Genomic DNA, 22,507 nt, shown 5'->3' with positions numbered 1-22,507 from the left:
TCAAAGGACTGCTGCCTCATTTCAGCACTAAAGAAGCTTCAGTGTCAAGTACAGTTTGTCTGTCAATCCCTCCACACTCTCTGTTCTTCAGTTCTTTGTCAGCACGCTGAGCCTGTATTAATCCTCTCAATCTGTCTGATAGGAGTAATACAATTAGAAATGCCCCGTGCTTTTTATCTAGGAGCAGTGGTGGCTTGTGGAGTGTGATTAAGGCTACCTTTAGGGATTTCTGATTATTTGACTCATTAAATATGTTTTGAAATATTAAGATAAAGCCAGTCAACACTGGAAGGAATCTGTAAAAACAACTCTTAACCTCAAGAAATTCCTTTGTCTAATTCCCTCAATTGCAATAAATCTTCAGATTTTTCTTTATCACCCATTGATGATGTGGGGGGGGAAGTAAAATTTGGTCATCTCTCAAAAATGTAAATGCATTTACAATGCATGTTTATATTACAGGTATTTATATGCACTGTAATGTATTTTCAGGAATTCCGTTTCATAATTGTAAATGGATGTATGACAAATTTAGAACACTACAGTTAACATTAGGAGTCTTTCTCAAATTGAAGAGTGCAGGCTGAGCTCCATGGTTATGGTGCGTGGGATGCGTTAGTTATGATCAGGATTTCGCAATCACTGGTGCCCAATTGGTTGAGCGCCCTAGAGGCTAGTGTGGGATTAGTTATCCAGGACTCTCTGGGCACTCGGTGACACCGTGACCCCTGTGCCCTCCCACACACTTGGAGGAATGCAGTGCTGTCCGTGAGGGACGTACTCTAGTCGTTGCTGAACCTTTGGTAAAGGGCTGTGTTGTCAGCGCTATACAAGTGGCTTGAAAGTGGGCAGGTCAGAGGAGTCTCACCAGCCCATGTCATAGCGATCACAGCTGAGGACCGAGACGTGAAAAACAGCCACCTATCCCAGATCGGGTGGGTTTAACAAAATCTGCTACTATCTTGTTATTGTAACCTTAAATAAGTGTGTTAAGGCTTTTATCTCTCTCTGATGCAATGCAATATCAGTGTATAATTCTGCCCTTTTGCTGTGAATTCACCCTGCCTTTTTCCCTCAGGCTGGTACGTCGGAGCCCATGGCAGGGAGGGTTGAAGACCCCCAAGGTGAGGAAAAGAGGGAGTCCAGGCTAGGGAATGGAGGGACTCCCCAGCCCTCTGGGCCTGACTCCTCTCTCTTGGTTCCCGGGGAGCTGCGGGAAGGGGGTCGTCTGGACCGCAGTGCCTCATACGCGCTGGCCACAGCCCACGAAGATGCGACGGGGGGTGACATGAGCCGCGAGAAGTCCCACCACACCCTGGCTGACCTGAAGCGCCACCGTGCGGCTGCCAAGCTGCACAAACATCCTGCGCCCCCGCCTCCCTTAACACCACCTGAAGAGGAGATTCCTCCTGCTGAGCGCTCCCCCCCCACAGACTGTGCCAGCCCCACCACTGTCTACTTCACACCTGCCAGCGGAGACCCTCCCTTGCTCAAACTGCGGGCTCCAGAGGAGGAGTCCCCTCCAGGGAAGCAGCCGTGCTGTGGACTGATGTAGTGTCTCTGGCCCCTTGCTCGGCACTGAACTGCGCACTCGCTGATTCTGCTCAGAAAGTCATATCGGACTCCTGAATCCTGACAGACTCTCGACAGCCAGCTAGTTGGGGATGAGCAAATCACAAGGGTCATTTGGCCATTCAGGTCATTCTATTATCTTCTGCACTGTGTCATTCCATTTTAGCAGTGGTAAGTGTTTTGAAAGGTCCTAAAATATGGCTTGTCTATTGGTAGAAGGAGCCTCTTACATTTCTTTATGTGTGCCAGTGAGGGAGCAACTTGCCCATTCAGTCAACATGGATAGGATAATGTATTAAGCTGCACAGGGATGCACTGAGTGCTTGTTGTGATCTGGTGTCGGGAAATGTGCTGGAGAGGGTAATGATCTCTGCCATCCAGCGTGTTCAATGTTGCAGTCAAATCCGCCAGAAAGAGCAGGGAGTATTCGTCACTGTCATCCAGCTCGAGTACAGCAGTTTTGGGGGACACAGACAATTTTGCTTTCCGACAGAGAAATTTTATCTGCGTGCTGTATATCAGAGTGAATGCAGGCCAGGGACATTTATCACTAGGATGTATCACTAGTATTTTCTCAGTCCCCTAAGTGCAGTATGTTTAGTACAGAGCAAAATGCTTTATTTATATGGCCCCGTCAGATTAAAGACCACAAAACTAATAAAAATAATTGCAGCAGTGGGAGACATTCCAAAATGAGAGAGCATGAGCACCACCTGTTGTTCAAATATGGTTATGTACATAGACGTGTCATTTCTATTTGAGGCATTTCCATTTGTACACTGAGAGGAGGTGGCTCTGCCTGTCTGCATATTTGTCTGGAACGACCGAGCCTCTCCCTTCCCTTTACTCTGAAAACCATCGGAGAAAATGCAAAAACCCATAATGGCTGTGACTGTAGGATCTGTCTTGTCAATACATATGTCAGTATAGAGAATCTTAATACAGACAGCTTGATACAAGTATAGGGGTAGTTTATTTTACATGACAACGTTATGGAAATAATACATTACGAAATACGTTAAAGTAAAGAATCGGCTAATGGAGAAGCTTATAGTATTAAGTTAAAGTTAAGGTCCAGCTATTTTACACCATATTAAATTGTAGGGATTAGGGCTCTGAAGTTTATTCCAGAAGTTTCCACACCATTTCCAGCACTGTGCTGTACTCAGTTCACCCTGTTCAGTGTGAGAGAGCAGCTGCACTTCTCCCCAAGCTGTGATGAAAGGTGTGCTTGAGCTCCTTGTTTGTCTTGGATGGTGCCAACAGCAGGAGTTGGTCCGACCCCAGCGGCTTTACTGTGGCGAGCCAGGTACTCCCTCCCCAAAGTCTGCAGTGGTCGTCTCCATGGAAAAGCAGAGAGTTTGTGGAGAAAAGCAAGGGCTTACATGCAATTTAAAACTACCGAAGGCGATCATGAAATGGAGTGAAAAAATCTTGAAATCATTTCAATGGGTGTGACGGCAGTGATTTGAAAAAATCAAATTTGTTTTACTATTTAAGACATTTAATGGCAGTCATTGTTGGAAATCAGGGTTGGGGACAAACTGGAGTTTAGTTTTGATGGGAGTGTTTGAATTCATCGATGAGCAGGACTGAGTTTCGATTTGTAATCTCCAGGCGTCATTCTTTTTTTAAACTACTGGTAAGCCAGACAGAATTTCTAATTCAGAGTTGAGGAAAGTGTTTGGATGCACTAAACTAGTAGAATTTAAACCAAATCATTTTTGGCTTTTTGGAAATGAGAGAGTGTGGGTTGGTTGAGTTTTTCTGTGTACTGATGATGAGAATGGAGATGAATTTGGCTTAAGTTGCGCTTTTGAGTTTTTCTTAATTACTTTTAAGCTTTGGCTGGGAGATGAAATTATATTTTACTTTGCACTCGTTCATTCTGGGAGTGTTTGATGTTTTTGATAGGCCAGGCAGTGTATGAGGTTATGATTGAGCTTTATTTATACTGTATATATGTGTTTATATTCATTATAACAGCCTGTGGCCAGGTGTCAAGTCATCAGGCCAGGCTCAGTACCTGTCTGGAGGAGAAAGGGCTTAAGTTCTGATCAGGTCGAAGTGTGAGTAGTTGTTTCCAGCTGTTGTCCAGTGCACCATGGGTAATCGTCCCACTGGTTGTAATGTTTTTCAGAAGCAGTTTCTGCTGATTTAATTGGATGATCCAAACCATCTAATGGAGTCTGCACAGAGAACTGGGCAGGGAACAGGGTTCCCATGACCTGTGAGGGTGCACTAATTTTAATTGAGCAGGACCAGCAAACCCTCTACAGATGTAGCTTTCTAACCATGAAGGTTCCCAAATATTTCTTCAGTATTCCTTCTTTTAAATTATTGGTGCAAATTATAGAATTGGTGTTTAAAAGTTTTAGGAATTAGCAGGTTTCATGTCAAATGTTACCTTTTGTGACAATCAGAAATTTGTTATATACTGACCAAATATTTTACAGAAGATGTGCAGATTTAAATAGGAATGTTTAATTTTCTATATCTGGTCTGAAATAGCCGTTTGCCTCTCAAACATTGGAAATTAGCTCACTAACCAACGTGACTCCCTATCAGATCACTGTGTCTTCACTTGCACTGTGACCTCGGTTAGTCTTGCTTCTGCCAATTGTGCTTCAGGAACATTCAGGTACATACATTCCTCTCTTCTACCTGCTGGATTGCTCATGTTGCACAAGCTGCAAGCTACTACATTTTAGAAATCAAATACTGTATCAATTTTAAAAATGATTTGTTACTGTTTTTAGATTGGACATAGTATATTTTAGTTTCTGTGGCTGGTTTGGGAAATGTGTTTTGCTGGGCAATCTTCAAGGAATTAAGGCCTGCAGACTGCTTTCCAAGCTGCAGTCCAAAATCCTGGGTCCCAGAATCTCATTTTTAGGCAGGTTGTTAGGCATTATATTGCACTAACATGACATGGCAACATTACTTTTTTGTATTCTTATGTATATGCTGTATATACACCTCAAGCTATTATTATAAATGGACAGATGTACAATATTACAGAATCAAAGCTTAATCTTTTAATTTTTTTAAACTACACGTTTACAGGACAATTATTTTATTCTGTACCTCCAGTGGAAAATAAAATCAAAAAGGAGACTTTGGAAGGGGCTACTTTCTGATAATCCAGGTTTTTGGCAGGCCTTAATGTCAGCTGTGCAGACTGCTGTGGTGGAGCTGGAGTGAAGTGTGAGTGCAGTTGGTGTTTAATGTGGCCATCTGCAGGGTCTAAAATGACTTCTAGATCCCGTCTTCTGGTCTGACCTCCAGCTTTCCATTAACTGCCTTTAACTTGCAGAGACCTTGACAGCGTATAGGGAGAATGAACTGCTGTATTCATCCCCACAAAAAGAAATCTATTCCTTTTTCATTGTGCAACAGCAAGAGTAGATATTTCTCACATGTGGTATATTTGAGCAGGGGGAAGGAAACTTCGTGAACATGGTCCATTGTGAAGGATTTCATTGTGCATAGCAGTCTTGTACTCTCCTCTCTTGTGCTACTCCAGTCTCCTATTTTATTTCTTTCTGTCATTCTTGACGAATATTGGCTAAAAGCTCAAGGGGAGAGGAGATGACTGTTCACTTTGACCATTGTAATTAGCATTTTTCAATTTTAGAAAACCTTGCTTGTTATTTTGTTGACTATTTCATAAAGTTAAAGGGTTATTGGACCTACTACTGATTAGAATTAAAAGAAATTTCATAGATGTTGTGCGTGAATGTTTATTTTTGTACAATTAACATTCAATGCCTGAATGTGATTTTTTTGGCTGGAATCAGTATTGACGTGGCACAGACTGTTGAACCTTGTGCGTTAAATTGAACAGAACTCCTCACACACTTGGTGACGTGACTAGTCTTATAGCTGCAGGAGAGCAGTAGGAGCTGTTGAATGTGAGGGTAGCCCAGGCCTGAGCCCCTACGCAAGGCTGGGGGCTCTGTCTATGCTGAGAGTGTCACTGCTGTGTTACATCCAGTTCACACACTAGAGAGCTGGTCTCCCTGCCACTGCTCCACAAGACCACCATTCCCACACTGTCTTTACAGCCCTGTCAGCTTTAGTTTACACGAGGACCAAGCTTCTTTTTAGACTTTTTAATGCTGGTTGTTGTCTGAAAATGCATTTTTCATTTTTTTTCTGAAGCACTTTATTAATAGAGAGGAGTGAGTTTTTTATTCAATTTACCTGATCATAGAGCAGAAAGACATTGTGTTATGCTGGTGTCACACTCCTCAGTTTCTCCAGTGACCCTGTTCTGACACTCTTGGATCTCTATGAGGAGAATCACAGGAACCTACTGGTCCAATGAGAATGAGGATTTTTTATCTATGAGAGAGTTTAGTACAGAGCAAGATGAAGCAATGTTTTTCTCTCTACACATACCTTTACAGCACCGGTTATTGTACTTTTTTATTTTCTTCTATGATAATCCCATACAGCTGCTTAATAAATGGAAGATATGCCAAAATGAGAAAAGCCTCAATGAGAAAATGTTAAGTCTGTTGTCCTCCATCTTAGACTGCTGGTCAGAACTAAATGGGTTACATCTCCATGGCGATGAACACAGACACACTACTACCTGTTGCTGTCTGTTCTATATATTCCCAAAGTTGTTATTCATCCCAATCATAGTTTAATATTTTAAATTAATGCTCTGTTGCTCATTAATGAAAAGGACCCCAGTTTTGGGTTTGATGTGGGGTCTGGGTACAAAATCTGAGCTAGGGCTTGCAGTGCACTTTTTTCAGGTGTTTCATTAAGACTTTACAATGGTAAAGCAGGCTTTCTGTTCTCGCTCTTGCAATTCCTGGGAAATGACCAGCCAAATACTGTTCTTTCCAACCTATTGTGTTGCAGATATTTGTTTGAGGAGTTGAGAAGTACATTAATCCCTGTAAATCCCATGTCTGCTCTTGTAGTCCTGTTACAGTCCTAGCTTTAAGCAATAAGTAGACATTTGGACCACATGTTAACATACACATTATACAGCAGCCAAATGGAAGCAGATGGAGGGAAGCCCTAGGGGGCACTGTGGATCTTTCAGATCAGGGTTGTAGACCCCTTTAACACACCATGGTAGTTTGTGTTAAAGGTGTTATGTCTAGAGGGCAGTTTGCATGGGTCTTTTTAGCCCTTCAACAGAGCTTCAGGGGACCAGAGAACACTGGTAAGTACTAACCAGTTCTCTCTGGACATCACTTCATTGATTCCACTGATCAATAACAATAAACCACCACATCTGACCCCCTTTACATGGAAACTTCTGGGAACCATAAAGACCAAAAAAAATGATCAGGCTTGTTTGTATTGACCTAGAGCTAAGTGCTTGGAGGACTTTTTGACACTCTTCAGAAGGTCACTGATTTTTTGAGTGATGTGTAGCTGGAGTTCCTCTGAATGTACAACAGCAGGGCTGATGTCCGTTGCCCACCAATTAAAGATTTAGTCTGACTCCTGGGATCAATAATGAATTATGAATAATGAGGAGAGGAGCTGTCGCATTGTGTATTTTTATACTTGATTTTGTCCTGGTTATTTTTGGAAAAAGATCTAGAAATTATTTAAATGACTTATAATAAATGTATTCTGATAAAATATTCAATGGAGTCTGTGTATTTTTTTTCTCTTAAGAACAGTTTATTAATTTAAATAGCCTTTGGAGGGAAATGACGTAATCACCATAAATCACCATACATCATACAAATATATACCTGGTGAACAGCATGCAGAGCAACAAATGTAAGTCACGCACCAAGCAAAATACAGCTCTTAGACACAGCAGAGAAACCTAGCCTGTTGAACAGCAGATTTGAACCACCATCTTAGGTACACCTCGTGAAAATATTGGTCCCTTACTGTCTGGAGTTCACATGCATCATCATACATTACAGTATGAAACCTGTTACACTGTCCCCCCGTGTCTACAGTGACTGATCAGTATCTATCACTTTGGCCCAGGTCCACTTGGCACTTATCTTAACTGTGAGGATGGGATGTTCAAAGGGGTGGCTGGATTTCTGGCTCAAATCAAGGACCTGACTTTATTTATCATGTCTCTGATATTTAGTCCTGGAAGTCTGAATTGTCTTCTGGTTTTCACTCTGGATTCTTGATTTTATTTGAATCAAGAATAGATTACTGCTGCTCATCACTGCTGTGAGAATTTAAGTAAAACCTGGTGGTCTGTGGCCTTCCTGGACCAGTATTGAATATTACTGCATTCCTTGAATGCTGGAAGGACTTGGAAACTTAGAGTCTTTGCTCACTTGGGCTTGGATGTGGTTTTATAACATCACTTTATTAACACTTTACAATTTCTTGCATTAGGAATTATCTTTTCACATACCACAGCTTGCTATCAATGAGACACACAGACAGGGAAAGAGCCTGGGTTCAGAGCGCAGGGTCTGCCCTTGTACAGTGCCCCTGGAGCAGTTGGGGTTAAGGGCCTTGCTCAGGGGCCCAACAGAGTAGGATTCCTCTGCCAGCTGTAGGATTTGAACCAGCAACCTTCTAGCCACAGATGCAGAGCCACCGCTCCGCCCCAAAGGCAGTATTGGTATAGCGCTGAGTCTGTCTGATAATCCCTTCTGCCTGGGTTCAAACCTAGCTAAGCCTCAGTCTGGCGGCATCTTTAAAGAAATTACAGAAAAATGTCATACGCACACAGATGACTAGGGAAAAATCAGATGCTAATGAAGAGGAGGGCTGTAATGTTCCTCGTTCATACTGAGTGAGATGGGTTCAGTTTTGAAAGGTATTACTGGCCAAGCCCAACCTTTCCTAGTTTCTCAGATTTGACAACAGCAGGCCAAGAGGTAACAACATCCCTGGCCGCTGAAGAGTGGCCAAACAAAACGCCCTCACCTGAGAATCTAAGGAATGACACTGAAATCCCAGAATTTTGCTGGTGAGATGTTTGTGGCCTCGGTTTATGGCCTCCTGTCTCCCATAGAGCAGACACCTCATGATCTCACAGGGGACTGCTTACAGTGCAGTATGAGTGGCACCTGTTCCACCCCCCAAAATCTCAGGGCTTAAGTTACGCTGTGACATATACACCAGTCCCAGACACGAGGCCCAGCAGAGCAGTAAGAATTTAATTTTTATTCCTTTTTGTGAGTAACTCTTAACTCAGTTTGCAGAGTCAGCACCGCCTGACAGCTGCACTGCAAGTTTTAACTTTTTGTCCATCTTATATCTTGTTCTCTTTCTTGGTCTGACCACAGCATGAGTCTTTAAAGGAAGTGGCATCATGTTTTTGAAAAATACAGCAGCACGGTATGTGGATTTTGTTTCTTGTGAACTGTCTTACTTTCTCAAAGTTAGAAATCTGAATAACTTTGAAATGGACTATTTTTCTTTGGTCTGCTCAAACTGGTCAAATAATGTTTTAAATCTCCGTGATTTCTTCTGACGAGTGACAAATTGGTGTGGAATTCACACTGAAAAGGGGATCTACAAAAAACAATTGTATTTCAAAGTCGCATGCAGAATAGTTTCAGATATTAATGAAATGCTATCAGGAATTGAAAATCCTTAGTCTCCAACTTGAAAGATTGTGAGGAAAGTTGATGAAATCTGACTCTCTGGGATCAAGAAATGCTGTCCTAGTTATGGCTTAAAACATAAATCAGGCAAATGAACCTAATGGTGTCATATTCCTTGTAATATTTCAATTATTGTGTTGAATGTGTAAAAACAAACAAGCAGTGGTCAAACAAAAATTCCAAACTGTGTTAGTATTTGTGAAAGTCACTATAAAATAGTTAATTTTATTCTGAGTATGACACTAGTTAGGGGAGATCTTATCATCCGTTGCAAAGGTCGCAAAAGCAATATAATGGGAGTCTTAAGTACGTCAATTTACTGAAGTCCAGACTGTGCCAGGGTTAAAAACTCTCCTTTGAAAAGCTACATATAAAAACTACAATTCCCGTTTTCACGAATTATTTAGCCTACAAAATGACGTACGACATACTGAGAATCGTAAGAACGCAAAACGACTTTGGAGTAGTGTGTGGTTGCCGTGGAAACGGTGCACAAGTTTGAGTTGTGTTGAAACGCATACGTGGGACAGCGAGAATGAAGACAAAGCGGCGTTTCCTGTAATCATTAGTTATATATGTTATGCGAAGCCTTTTGGAAATTCGAACGTCCGTGGATTGCTTTAAGAAACTGCCTTATCCTTACAGGCAGAGCCGTGACCAGTCGTTTAATACAATTTCAGTTTTGTTCCCGCTTCAAGACGAGCAAGGCTTAGAGGTTTCTGATCTAATGCTGGGAAAGCGAAATTTGGACTGAAGAGAAGGATTATAATTGTAAAATAATGTGACAAATCTTTAGCGTTCTGTGGAGTAACAACAACGAAAATGGATCTTATAAGCTTAAACGTCGGAGGCTCGCCTCGAAACGGAATTATGTGCGGATTTTGTGTCCTGCTTTGTTATTTCGCATAAATTGTAATTTTGGCAAGACTGAAATGATGCTACCTTAATTGAAATAAAGACTCGATACAATACATCCAGGACAGGTTGCGGAGCTCTCAATGTGACCGCAAAGATCGACTGCTCTACGTAGACAACAACACCGGGAACTTATAATTTATGGACAATAAGCATTCTTTTAAATCCAGGTAGATTTATGATAATCATAGTAATATTAAGGGGCTAAATCAATCGCTTGCGTAGTGTTCATTAAACAGAAAAAGAAAGGTAAATATGTAGATTTTAATTGAACGCCCTGTGGCAGTTTGTAGATCGAGAAGCGCTTTCTGTGATAAATCGAGCGCTGAAAGAATCCTCCATATTTAAGGAGGTGCAGTGAGGTTTCGTTCAGTTACATTGCCTTAATATCTCTCTTCCTGCAGTTTTGTAAGAAAAACTATTTCTTGTTCAGCGCACTGAAGTTGTGGTAACGATTCAGAGACTTGAAACAGTAAGGTTTGCAATTTTGACATCTAAGTGGGTTGCAACATTGCAACTTTATGCAACCCAACACAGCGCTCTGGGCTCGGTCCAGTTAAGAGTTCTGACTGCTGAGAAGCAAGGACTTTCTTGAATATTCAAGTGGGGATGATAAATGAGAACAACAAAACTAGCTAAACCCAAAGACTGAGCAGAGTGGAGACTTGGCAGTTCTGTTGCTTTCTCAAAATCTCTACTAGTCTTCTGGCCACTGTGGATCTTCTGCTATTGGCCTGTGGTTGTGTGCACAATGCTTCAGGCCGGCTCAGTGCAGCTGCTGTGCCTGACTGCCAGCAGCGGAGTGCCTCTCTTCTGCCGAGGCGCAACCAGGCCGCTGCCTTTCTCCATCATTGGATCCCTGAACGGCGTGCACATGTTTGGTGGGGGCCAGGGCACAGTGCTGTCGGGCTGCGTGACGGACCGCGGCGGCAGGGTGCTGTGGCGGGTCTTCCATGACACCGTGGTGCTGATCGCGGTCAGCAGCCAGGAGAGCGGCGCCGTGAGCGAGCTGCGGCTCCGCCGCCTGCTGGAGAACTCCTGGAACGCCATGGTGCTGGTGCTGGGGCTGGACGAGCTGGCAAGCGCCAGGAACGTGGAGCGGCTGAAAAGGGACCTCCGTTCCTGCTACCGGCTCATCGACGCCTTCCTGGAGGGTGAGTGGGATGGGATGGGCGACCTCATGCACTGTGCGGACTGTGTGGTGCCCTTGCAGCCTGCCTTGTTACAGGAGGTCTTGGACTCCTTTGCCCACGCTGCTGACAGCGAGTTTGGCTGCCTGCTGACCCACGACAAGATTATAGTTGCCACTGAGAAGTGGTGGCGCCTGGCCCCCCAGGAAGTGGTGCTTCTCTCTGCTCTGGTGCGCACCCTGGATGGCACAATTTCACGGGATTACCCTGTTTTCCTGCCACAGGGCAGCCCCACTGTGCCCCATCGCCTCCTCTGTTTCCAGCTGCTCCCTGGGTTAGATGTGTGCGTGCTTTGTGGGCCAAGTCCATCTCTGCAGAAGGCTGAGAGTGAGCTGGTCGTCCAGTTCTGGTCTCCTGTAATCGACACACTGCATGGCTGCCTGGCTCTGAGGGACCGCGGCCTGCCCAGCTCAGTGACGTTACAGCACGGAATCCTTGGGCTGCTGCTGATCAACCGCGAGTCGCGTCGCGCCATTTCCACTGTGCACCTCTGGGCAGGCGCTCCTGCCGACGTTCCCTTGCCTGCCCGCAGACGGGAGCTGCTCCGTGCCTTGTACACGCTTGCAATCACCCGCTACTTTTTGGCAGAGGACGCACAGGAGGAGCAGCGCTCCGGAGACGGACTGGTGGAGGACTTCCCTGCTGGATTTTCCCATCAGCCAGTGCAGTTCTACCTGGCTACTGACGAGTGCAAATGCTTTGCCCTGCAGACCCCTCAGCACCAGCTTTACCTGCTGACTTCTGTGACCGTCCCCACCTTCGCACTCCGATCCCTAGCCACACACACCCTCTCCACCCTTCTCAGTCATACCGGGTTTTAAGCCTGGGTGGAGGACATACTGGGAAAAACTGTCAAATCAAATCTGGAACAGTTTCAACCAAAGATGTGCAAAACTCAATCATGTAAAACACACCGGGCTGTCATCTCTCTAGTGAGTTACTGGCACGAACAACTAGAGTGTCACATCACGTTATAGAAATTGCCAGCACTTTTCAATCTCTTTCTGAATGACTTTGATATAAACTCAAATGGTTTGGTCCTTGTGTGGTCTACAGCGAAGGTCTTCATCACGTTGGATGTCACTCTGTTTGGCAGATTGTTGGATGGGCAAACTGGAGTATTAAATGGTTTACTGAGTTTATCGTGAAGTTAACAGCTACATTTCCTCTCACATGGTTGAGATTTCATACATTTTTCATGACAGAACCACTTCTTTTCTGCTAAAATGATAATCTCACCATTGAACTTGGCCATGGCTCGTGAAACATAAAACTTACATACATACAGGCTGTAGCAGAGATTTTGTCAGTAGAAGGGGCTGCTTGTCTCCTATATCTGACAACTAGTTGTGGCTGTGAGGGAGCTCACGTTTCTGAATAGAAAGATATGTTATATGCATTGTATGTTTCATTTATTGCTGATTGAATGCTAATTCAACTGAATTTTATTTCTTAAGGTTTTTAATTTTATTACTAATTAGGTAAATAAATCCCAGGTAATGCCCTGGTTCTGTTGTTTTCTGAGGGAAAGAGAGTTAAAGGGATCATTTTTGTAATTATACAGAAATCAAGTGTTTTAACCTCTTTGCAAGAACCCATAACTGTTAAGCAAGAATAAAATGATTTTTATTTTCAGATTTTGACTTTTGACTGGAGTTTGAAATATGTGTTAACACATGAAATCACATCTTCTGGAAGCAATTGTGCAAAACCATGATTATATTCAATGTTGTCTATAAAGAGCAACATATTGAAAAATTATTTACAGATTATGACATTAGAGTTCTTAGAGGTCATTGTGGTCACCTGAAACCAATATTAAATACCAATATGGATGGCTTGGCTTCATGATTTGTTTTTATTGGCTGTGCCAAATTGTACATTTGTAGGAGGCTTCCAAAATAATGTATGTATGTGCTAAAGTGGACATATCACTTGTTAGGTTTTTTTTTATACACACCCGATCTGAGGATCTACTACAGGTTGAGCCAAAGAAGAGCATTTCTAGTAGCCCTTTGAACGACATCAGTTTACTTCTTAGCTTCAACTCCATTCTCACTCTTGAAAAATACAATGCTGATCATATTGGAGTTGACATTGATATTTTACATTGACATGTCTTAAAATACAATGACAGTCCAGTTTGTTGGCACTCAAATGTAAGCATCTAGTGAGTTTAGGTTTAAATTGGGTGACAATTTGCGCTCATTGGCATCAATCCAGATTTGTAGGTTCTTATAAGATCTAGACTCTACTCTTGTGCTGAACGATTATGATGCAGCTTTCGTCTGAATCTCCTTGTAGATTTAGTTTTTACTTGCAGTCTTAAATAATTGATTATTTATTGTCTGAATTCAGCTGTTTTTTTTTCATAGGGGTTTGGTTAAAACAGGTTTAATATATCAATGCAGAAAAGTTACTGGCTTCCTCCTTACCATCTATATAACTAGTCTGAATTAAGTACAGGGGGTGATTTTACAAAATTAATTTAATAATAATTGCTTACACTTATATAGTGCTTTTCTGGACACTCCACTCAAAGCGCTTTACAGGTAATGGGGACTCCCCTCCACCACCACCAATGTGCAGCATCCACCACGACGGCAGCCATAGTGCACCAGAACGCTCACCACATCAGTGGGGAGGAGAGCAGAGTAATGAAGCCAATTCATAAAAGGGGATTATTAGGAGGCCATAATTGGTAGGGGCCAATGGGAATTTTGGCCAGAACACTGGGGTTCAAGAAACACCCTGGGATTTTTAATGACCACAGAGAGTCAGGACCTCAGTTTTACATCTCATCCGAAGGACAGCACCTGTTTACAGTATAGTGTCCCCATCACTATACTGGGGAATTAGGACCCACATGGACTGCAGGGTGAGCACCCCCCAGCTGGCCCCACTAACACCTCTTCTAGCAGCAACCTTCGTTTTTCCCAGGCAGTCTCCCATCCAGGTACTGACCAGTCTCACACCTGCCTAGCTTCAGTGGGTTGCCAGTTGTGAGTTGCAGGGTGATATGGCTGCTGGTAATTTAACTCACCTAAAACAAAATGAACAGGTTTAGGTAGCCATTTAATCAATTCAGATACTGTTTCACCATGTCTTAGATTTTACAAGCTGATTTCCCATCGAGTCTTAATTTATCATGTTTTCAACACTCAACATTTGGTCTTATTGAATTTTCCAAGTCTGTTCAATCTGGGGCAAAATACCAATTGGGCTGTCAGTATGGCTGAACCAGAGGCGATGGTTTCAAGAGCAGGTTGAGCGCTACGGTACTGTAGAAGTCACCAGCTGGGATCTGTCATGAGCTGAGCTTGACCATTATTCCCCAAATTGGGGGGAATAATTCAGGCTACTGTGAGTGTGTGGTGGTCTTGAGCCAGCCAGGAGGTCCTCAGCCTGCCAAACAACAGCAATCTGTGTGACTTCCAGTGTAATAAGGGTGTCATTTATCATTTCTTCTGTCAATGGAACTCAATATCAGAGGAGTACTTGCACAGATCTCACCCCTCTCATTCAGATACAAGTGTCATAGTTGAAAAGGCAATTTGATTCATAATCTAATTCCAAATTTAAGGAGTACACAAAGATTTGTTTTCTTTCAAGTAGTTGAAATCTAAGGGTAGAGAAAATATTCTGTGCAAAATTATAGCGCATCTTGTCAAGATTATATTACTGTAAAGAATTTTGTGTGCTTTTGTGGATTTAAGTGGTGTTACTAGATCTATGCAAAAGCATTAATCTTATGTCTACTCTTTCTGCAGTGCAATGCAGCTTGTTATACTTGCTCAGTGATGTGCACTCTAAAACGAATTTGGAACAGGTTTCTTAAAAGTTCTCCAAACTTATGAGGAAAAAAAACAGTTTTTAGTAAATGATCTGTCCTTGTTTTGTAACAGTTTTGTTGTTGCCTCAGTCCTTTATTCACTAATGCAGGTGATAAGTCTTTCTTAATGCAGAAAAAAAGTTATGTTATCTCAATGCTCATTAATTAGATTCTTCTGTTTAGCATAAACCATTGCTCTTATTCTGTTTACCCCCCTGGCCAGGGCAAGAAAGGCTTTGGCAAATGCATAGTGTTTGTACTGTAAATGGCTTCAGTGATTGGGGAACTTGGTTAGATGGCTTTCTACCAGCTTTAAATAACAAAACAGGCCTCACTGCCCCTCTGAACTTAACTGAGCTACACCAAACCAGGAAGAAGGGGAGGCATCCAAGTATCTGCGCACAGTTTGGTAAATATTCTTACTTAATATGGCTTGCTCTGCTTCGACTCTGATGGCTTCTTCTCCTTCAGAGAATTAATCCCCACCAAGATATTTGCCGTCTGTAATTCTTCTGAAGTACCATTGTCATATCTATCGAATAATTAACAATGCAGTGAATGTGCTTCTATGTACATGGCTGACCTTCTGCTAATCCCTTCTCCCTTCCATTTTCATAAAATGTATTTTTTGCCCTAAAGTAATGCAGAATCTCCTGGCTTGAATACATATTGCTTAAATTAAAACTGGGTTTTTTTCAATGTAAAGTACAGTTTTATTCCTATTACAATTTTTTAGTAAAAAGGTGCTCCTCATGGGCGGCACATTTGCTGAGGGGTTAAGATTGCTGCCTGGCAGTGCTGGGGTCCTGGGTTCAATTCCATACCTGGGGTGCTATCTGTGAGAAGTTTGTATGTTCTCCCTGTGTTTGCGTGGGTTTCCTCCAGATGCTTCGGTTTCCTCCAGTCCAGAGACATGCTGGTAGGTTAATTGGCTTCTTGGAAAATTGGCCCTAGTGTGAGTGTGTGTGTGTGTCCTGTAATGGAGTCCGCACCAGGGTGCAGCTTGCCTTGTGCCAGTTGCGTGCTGGAATAGGCTCTGACTTCCTTGTGACCCTGAATTGAAAGAAAAAGGATGGATGGCTAGTGCTCCTCACAGTTGAAAGACAGCCATCAGAGCAAATTTAACAACCACAGGCCAGACCAACCGAATATGCCTCGAGTGTCACTTTAAATGAATGCAAGAGCCAGCGATAGGAAGCCTGACACTGACCAGCTGCACCTAGTATGGAGGTGCAAGAAGGTGCAAGGTGTGTTGCCAGACATCGCTTTTTTAGCATCTGCTAAAGCTTTCTGTGATTTTACAAAGGTAAAAGCTGACATCCAAGCTTTCCCTGCCAATCGTTAGAGTTCTGTTCCTACAAAATCTGTGGCTGGCAAAACCACGTTTGTCAAATACTTCAGTATGCGGGAAGTAGGGGGTTTGGTTCCCAGGGTTTGTGTTAACTAATCAATGGCTAATACAACTTGCAGATTTCTCCCTTACAAACTACTAATACAATAACATGAATTATAATTCAGCGTATGAAAATAATAGCATTTAATAATAAAATGGAATTACTTACCTTGAATCATCAGACTTTACTTTGCAATACTGGTCCTCCTTGACTCCCTTTTTCTTATTGTCCTACTGGTGGACTCATTTATAGCCAGTGTCCTACCCAGTGAGGCACAAACCCATCTAACTCTTCTCGTTTCTCATCCAAGTCCTTCACTTTACTTGTCCTAATGTGCACATCTTTCTTTTTTTCTCACTCATCTTACCTTAAAGGCCATGGTTGTGATTGAATTATGACGGCACAAATGGATAAAAAGTATTGATGTAAGAGCGTACTGAAATCTTGCGGTCATGATAATGTAAAAAATACGCAACTGATCACCTGGCTGGGTGGGAGGAAGATGTGTGAGGGAGGCAAGAGAACACCGCAGGCGTGAGCTGGTGGCAAAGCCATGAGCTGAAGCAGTTATGAGTGAGGGGTTCCCTGCTGCTGAGATGAGTCCCATGGTTGGCAGACACCTGAGTGTTGCCTTGAAGCTAAAGAAAATAAAGCTAAATAGCACAGCTACACCAAGGAAGTAGATAACAACAAGGAGCTTTACTGCAGGGATAGTACTTAAAAACTCAGCCAGGTCTTAGGAAAAGCTGTGGCTCTACTGCTGGACTACTAGAACTGCATTAATACACAATTTTCAAACTCCAGGTCCAGCATCAGCAGTCTTGGTCCTGGGGGAGGTGCAATTTGCTAGCTGATAAAATATTCAACCCAATTAAGGCATTCAGTTCAGTTCAAACTCGCAAGATATCATGGCTCCCCAAAATTGCTCACACCCCTGGGTTTGAGCCTGGGAACCACACATAAGCACATAACACATGATAAGTTATTAATAAGAACAGCACACAATTGCAGCATTACTACCTGGTTGGCTTGTCAGATCTCAGAAGCTAAGTAAGGTTAAGCCCAGGCGATACTGGGATGGGAGACCTCTTAGGAAAAGCAGGATGCTGCAGTAGTGGTATTTGTGAACACCACCTCTCTCTGGACCAACCTTGTGAAAGACAAGGGAGCAGCTGGGTGACGTGGCATGGGTTTAGCACTCAAGCTCTCTGTGTATTTCCTTAGAGATACTACCTATATTTCATATGACAGGCAAAAGCATACCAATCCACCTGTGCTTATCAAGATTGTACATTGATTGTTGGCTCAGAAAGATTAACCTGATGGAAAGCTACAGATTGCAGATGCCTGTAAAGCAGTGGTTCACAATCTTGCTACTTGCTACCGTTTGGTTTTCATTCCAAGCCCAAATTGATCTAAGTATATTGATTGTGTAACTGAGGATTGGGCCAGAAACAAGACCATCAGGTTTTTGGTCACCAGGACCAGGAGTGGGAAGCACTGTTCTAAAGCCTGATGGGCTGGGAATCGCTGAACAGTGGCAAGAGCACAGATGTATTACAGCTGAGCTAAAACAGAGAGAGACAGTGATGATATACAATATCTAGATTAATTATTTTCTACATGATGACCTTCCAGTTCACTCCATTGTAGTTCTTTATCACAAACTCTATATTACTTATGGTTACGATATTGATCGTTCTCATTACTGACTAAAAACTTGTGCAGTATTATTGTACACTTCAGTGGATTGGAAAGTTGTACATTTAGTAGCCTTGTTCTAAATAATGGAAATGTCACCTCACGTCTTCAGTTGTTGATGTCTAAAGTGACCCGAAACACCGCTGGATTGCAGCCCTTAAAGACAGCAGATGGGTGCCCCTGCTCTAATATTATGATACGTTGTCTTCTTCGCGGAAAGAAACAGGTGCAAAGGCAGCATGGTGTGACCAGTGTACAGTATGAATAAGTCTCGAGATCTGAAATGTCCTCCTGCCAGCCTGTCTGTGGGGGTAGTTTCTTATTCTTCGACACCAGAAGCCTCTTGGAATAGACCTGAACATTTACTGGGGCGCAGAGGGGTTAGTGGGATCGCTGCCCAGCACGTGATTAGGAGTTTCTTCACCAGCTGGAGAAGAGAGGGAGAGAGAGAGTAAAGTAGCTGTCTTTGACTTGAGGACAGGCAGAAAGCAACCATTGAGCCACTCCCTTCTTGCCGGTATTAAGGTACTGTGCTGTACAGCTAATTTGTAGACTCCCTGCTCTTAGTTGTTTAATCTTGTATGTTTCCATTTGTAATGATTTGTGATTCTGTCTGTCTCTGTGTCAGTGCGTAGGTCTGGGTGTCTTGTTTGACCTCTAAGATCTTTTGTGAGTTGTCTGTCTGCTTCCTCTTTCTGTTCATCTGTCCAATAGCTGGCTTAGCCTTTCCAGTTCCAACTGTCCAGTATCTATGTGTTTGAAAGAGATAGTTCAATTTCAATTGTTGTGTATGGACTCTGTTGACTGTTAGGGATTAAGGGCATCTTGTGGGATGTTATTTTTCATCTTTTAAAATGAAATTTTAAATAGGGATTACAAAATAGAGGATTACCAGTAATAGACTGAGTGGGGTAATGGATAAGTAAATTAAATAATTATAACCCCCGAATTGTAAAGAGTTTGCTGAGAATATATATGTATCAGAATTATAATGCTTAATAACTTGAGTTCTTTGTTCTCTGGCACGCTTTGGTGAAAAGAGTAATAAATCAGGCACACTGGGTAACACATAGATTTATTAATAATGTTACAACATAAACTAAACAACACACAACTGAAACATATAATGTACAAGTTACATTATTTACAAACTAGTCATCCCAAAGGCCTATGTCCTAACTAACATGAAAATCCCAGACTGCAATAAAGTATTTGAATCCTACAGGTATATAATGCCTAACGGGCCCAAAAATAGAGATAAACCTGCCATCTGCACCAAACAGAATACAGCATAGAGTTTAATCTCTCTCTATAAACCTGTATCCTACAAGGTGAATTGGCAAGCTATCTCCCTATTCCAAAATGCATCCACTAACCATGAGCCACTGTGTTTAACCAAGGGATTCTCTCTGTACGGGAAATCAGAGTTTCTTGTATCAGGGTTTAAATACTTAACTCAAATCTGGTCTTAAAGGCTGATCGGAACGAGGACCTCTGTTGTCCTCTTCTTTTGTGTCTTGCTGTCCTTTCTCTCGTCCTTCTCTCTCTGCTGATTCTCTCTTCTGTCCACCTGCCTGTCTGTTTTTATCCTGTGTTCTTCAGCTGCTGATGCCTCTTAATTATGTGCCCAAAACTTAACTAACCAAAGTAAACCAGATGATTCCTTTCTTGCTTTGCAGCCCCTGAGATGGTGACATTAAATGTTGACCTATCTAGACGGTTGACTTTTGTCCCTAGATTCTTGACACACCTTGACAGCCACTTCCAATAACCGTAACAATGCCTGTAATAGATGGTGGCTTGGCTTGATGGTCACAAGGATGTAAGTTGTTGTGTATCAGTCAAAGGTGTTTTCTCTGGTTCAAAGTTCAACTGTGAACTCTTGAAAAAGCACACTTCCTCACTCTGTAGTTTATCTAATGCTGTGCTTTTGTAACTTGTGGCTATAACTTGAGTCGGAAAAAAATCTTTCAGATATCACTCCTAATATATCACAAAATACAGTTTGTCCAAGTTTGGTCGTCTACCCTTTTAATGTGATAATGAGGTATATGTCTAACCTTAGATGGCTGTCGTCATGGTTGGTCTCCTTGATATTTTTATTCGGGTCTCAGGTCAGTATTTTGACATTTGAAGCCCAGCTCTCTGTACATACAGTACTGAGGAGCTTGTGAAAGAGACCAGCTGAGTTTCCATGTTCTTTCTGCCAAAAATAAACCATAGTCATAACCCTGATCTGAGATACAGGATTTCTCAGAATGACTGACGGTAAGACCAACCTTCCAGTAGGAGGATGATTTTCTGAAGTTTTACACATAGTGCTACAGCATATCCGTTCTTTCAATATGCAGAAGAGCTGTTTGATGGCCCTGCCAGTGACGTCCCCATCTAGTCTGACTGGCTGAACAGACTTAATGCACCTTATGTGATATGTTTAAAGATTTATATCACAGTGTAATCCTGGCTTTATTCAATAAAAGGTATGCATAAATTAAAGGCAAGGAAGTCTTAATAATTAATCAGGGCTATGGATATTAATTTAGAGTACTGTTTTACATAGTATCTTACAGAATGCTGAAGAATGCTAAACAGCTGAAACATTCTGTTTTCTCTCTTCTCTTGTCAGCATGGAATAAACCTTTTACTTGTTCCATCTTACAGAATAGTTATATTGTAAGTTACTGTGAGTAATAGAATAGTTTTGCTGAATAACTTATAAGCAGAGCAGTGTTTATCATAGTTATGGAAAATTGGTTATGTGTTAATTTTTAGCCACTTTCATGTAAGAATTGTCTGATGTATTCTTTAGAAAAGGTAACATTGTAGAGAATGTTACAACATATCTTGTACAGTATCTCTGAGAAGAACTGAGCATTGTAAATTAAAAGCACTGGAATGATTTACTTGAAATGGCAGAGCGGGTGTGTATTTTAACTTAAAAGAGAGTATTCAAACAATTCCATGCATCACACCTTTCCCCATTTATAGTCTCATAGCCCCTGGTCATAAGTACAAATTAACTCGATGTAAATAATTCAACCTGGAGATGAGAAGGATTGGTTGTTTTACGTTTTGTAATGCATTCAGCAGTAAAATGCCTCAGGTCAGCAGAGACCTGAGATCTGGCAGAGCTAAGAGATTGGCCAAGTGTTGCAATGCTGTAACCCCACACCAGGCAGGGAGCAAAGGACAGAGTGCCACCCCAGGAAGGAATTCATGGCTCATGCTGAAGGAGTGCTTGCTATACAGGAACATGAACTGCACCCTAAGAACGATGTGTCTGTGGATCTTGATCTAAGTGTTTCATGTATTTAAAGGCTTTGATAGTTGATTGGATACTGATCTGTGTAACTTCTCCATTTTGTGTGGGGTGGTTTTGTTGCAGTTGTATTATTTCTATATCGAGGTTAATGCTGCAGGACTCTATATTTATGCCATACTAGTACAGTCTTTGAGACACTTGGTTGTTTTTTTCTAGATAACATAATATAGGAGGAAGCGCTCTGAGAGCTTCTTCTGTTCAGTACCATCTCAAGTCCATATCCTGAGGGCTAATTAGCTTAATTAATACTAATAATACGTATCTGAAGTTCAAAATATGTGTTATATACACTGTGTCTTGATTCTAATGATTTCCTTTGGAATTCCTTTGGATTTTAATGTATATTTTTGATGATTTTGTTGCAACCTAATAGCAAATTAGTCCTCCTCTTGCCCTCAGAACTGACTGAACTGTCAGGGCATGGACTCAACAAGGTGTCAAAAGTGCTACACAGGGATGCTGGCCCATGACTCCAATGTTTTCCATCTTTGTTGCACATTAGCTGGCTTTATTCTGCATGGCTCATTCCATCACATCCCACAGATGCTTGATTGGATTGAGATCTGGTGACTAGGGAAGCCACTGTCACGTTCATGGAACCATTCCAGGACTTTTCCAGTCCTGTGGCATGGAGCTTATCCTGTAGAAAAAGACAGTTTCGTAGATCGGTACACAGTGGCCATAAAGGGATACACCTGGTTGGCAGTGTTGTTCAGATATCCTGTGGCATTCTAATGTTGCTCTACTCGTTTCAAGGGTTCCAGTGTGTGCCCTGAACACACACCCCACACCAGTACACCACCACCAGCCTGCATTGTTCAAACCCAGCAGGATGGATCCATGGACTCATGCGATTGTCACCATATCCTGGTCCTCCCATCGGCATGAAAGGGCAGGAACCAGGATTGATCAGAGCAGGCGATGTTTTTCCAGTCCTCCAGTGTCCAGTCTTTGTGTTCCTTAGCCCGCTGCAACCACACCTTCTTGTTTTTTGCTGACAAGAGTGGAAT

General features: G+C 42.3%; 3 protein-coding genes across 4 annotated transcripts in view; all 3 read left to right on the top strand.

Moving 5' to 3' along the window:
- ppp1r16a (protein phosphatase 1, regulatory subunit 16A) overlaps nucleotides 1–7,190 on the top strand; it is a 33,386-nt gene extending 26,196 nt beyond the window's left edge. Inside the window, exon 11 of the mRNA XM_088919774.1 lies at nucleotides 1,079–7,190. Within this exon, the coding sequence (XP_088775900.1) occupies nucleotides 1,079–1,555 (477 nt within the window). The 3' untranslated portion in view covers nucleotides 1,556–7,190. The remainder of the gene's footprint in view (nucleotides 1–1,078) is intronic.
- Nucleotides 7,191–8,666: 1,476 nt separating this feature from the next.
- On the top strand, nucleotides 8,667–12,885 carry fuz (fuzzy planar cell polarity protein). The gene is made up of 3 exons (XM_088918750.1): nucleotides 8,667–8,684; nucleotides 8,823–8,874; nucleotides 10,463–12,885. The coding sequence occupies exon 3, from the start codon at nucleotides 10,810–10,812 to the stop codon at nucleotides 12,067–12,069; it is 1,260 nt and encodes a 419-aa protein (XP_088774876.1). The 5' UTR covers nucleotides 8,667–8,684; nucleotides 8,823–8,874; nucleotides 10,463–10,809; the 3' UTR covers nucleotides 12,070–12,885.
- Nucleotides 8,706–22,507, top strand: part of LOC148832782 (alanine aminotransferase 2-like) — a 54,273-nt gene continuing 40,471 nt past the window's right edge. Inside the window, exon 1 of one of the 2 annotated variants that reach the window (XM_088918746.1) lies at nucleotides 8,706–8,874. In XM_088918746.1, coding sequence (XP_088774872.1) covers nucleotides 8,849–8,874 — 26 coding nt within the window. In that variant the 5' untranslated portion in view covers nucleotides 8,706–8,848. Of the gene's footprint in view, nucleotides 8,875–18,636; nucleotides 18,701–22,507 lie in introns of those variants that run through there. The other variant, XM_088918748.1, reaches the window with a different exon arrangement.

The sequence above is a fragment of the Atractosteus spatula genome, chromosome 6 (genome assembly GCF_055471065.1).
Source record: "Atractosteus spatula isolate fAtrSpa1 chromosome 6, fAtrSpa1.hap1, whole genome shotgun sequence".
NCBI lineage: Eukaryota > Metazoa > Chordata > Actinopteri > Semionotiformes > Lepisosteidae > Atractosteus > Atractosteus spatula.
The sequence above is the reverse complement of the archived record's forward strand: the minus strand, read 5'-3'. Positions and strand labels throughout refer to the sequence as shown.

What these genes read in the sequence shown, in the direction of transcription:
- fuz (XM_088918750.1), top strand. Translation starts at nt 10,810, where the DNA reads ATGCTTCAGGCCGGCTCAGTGCAGCTGCTGTGCCTGACTGCCAGCAGC.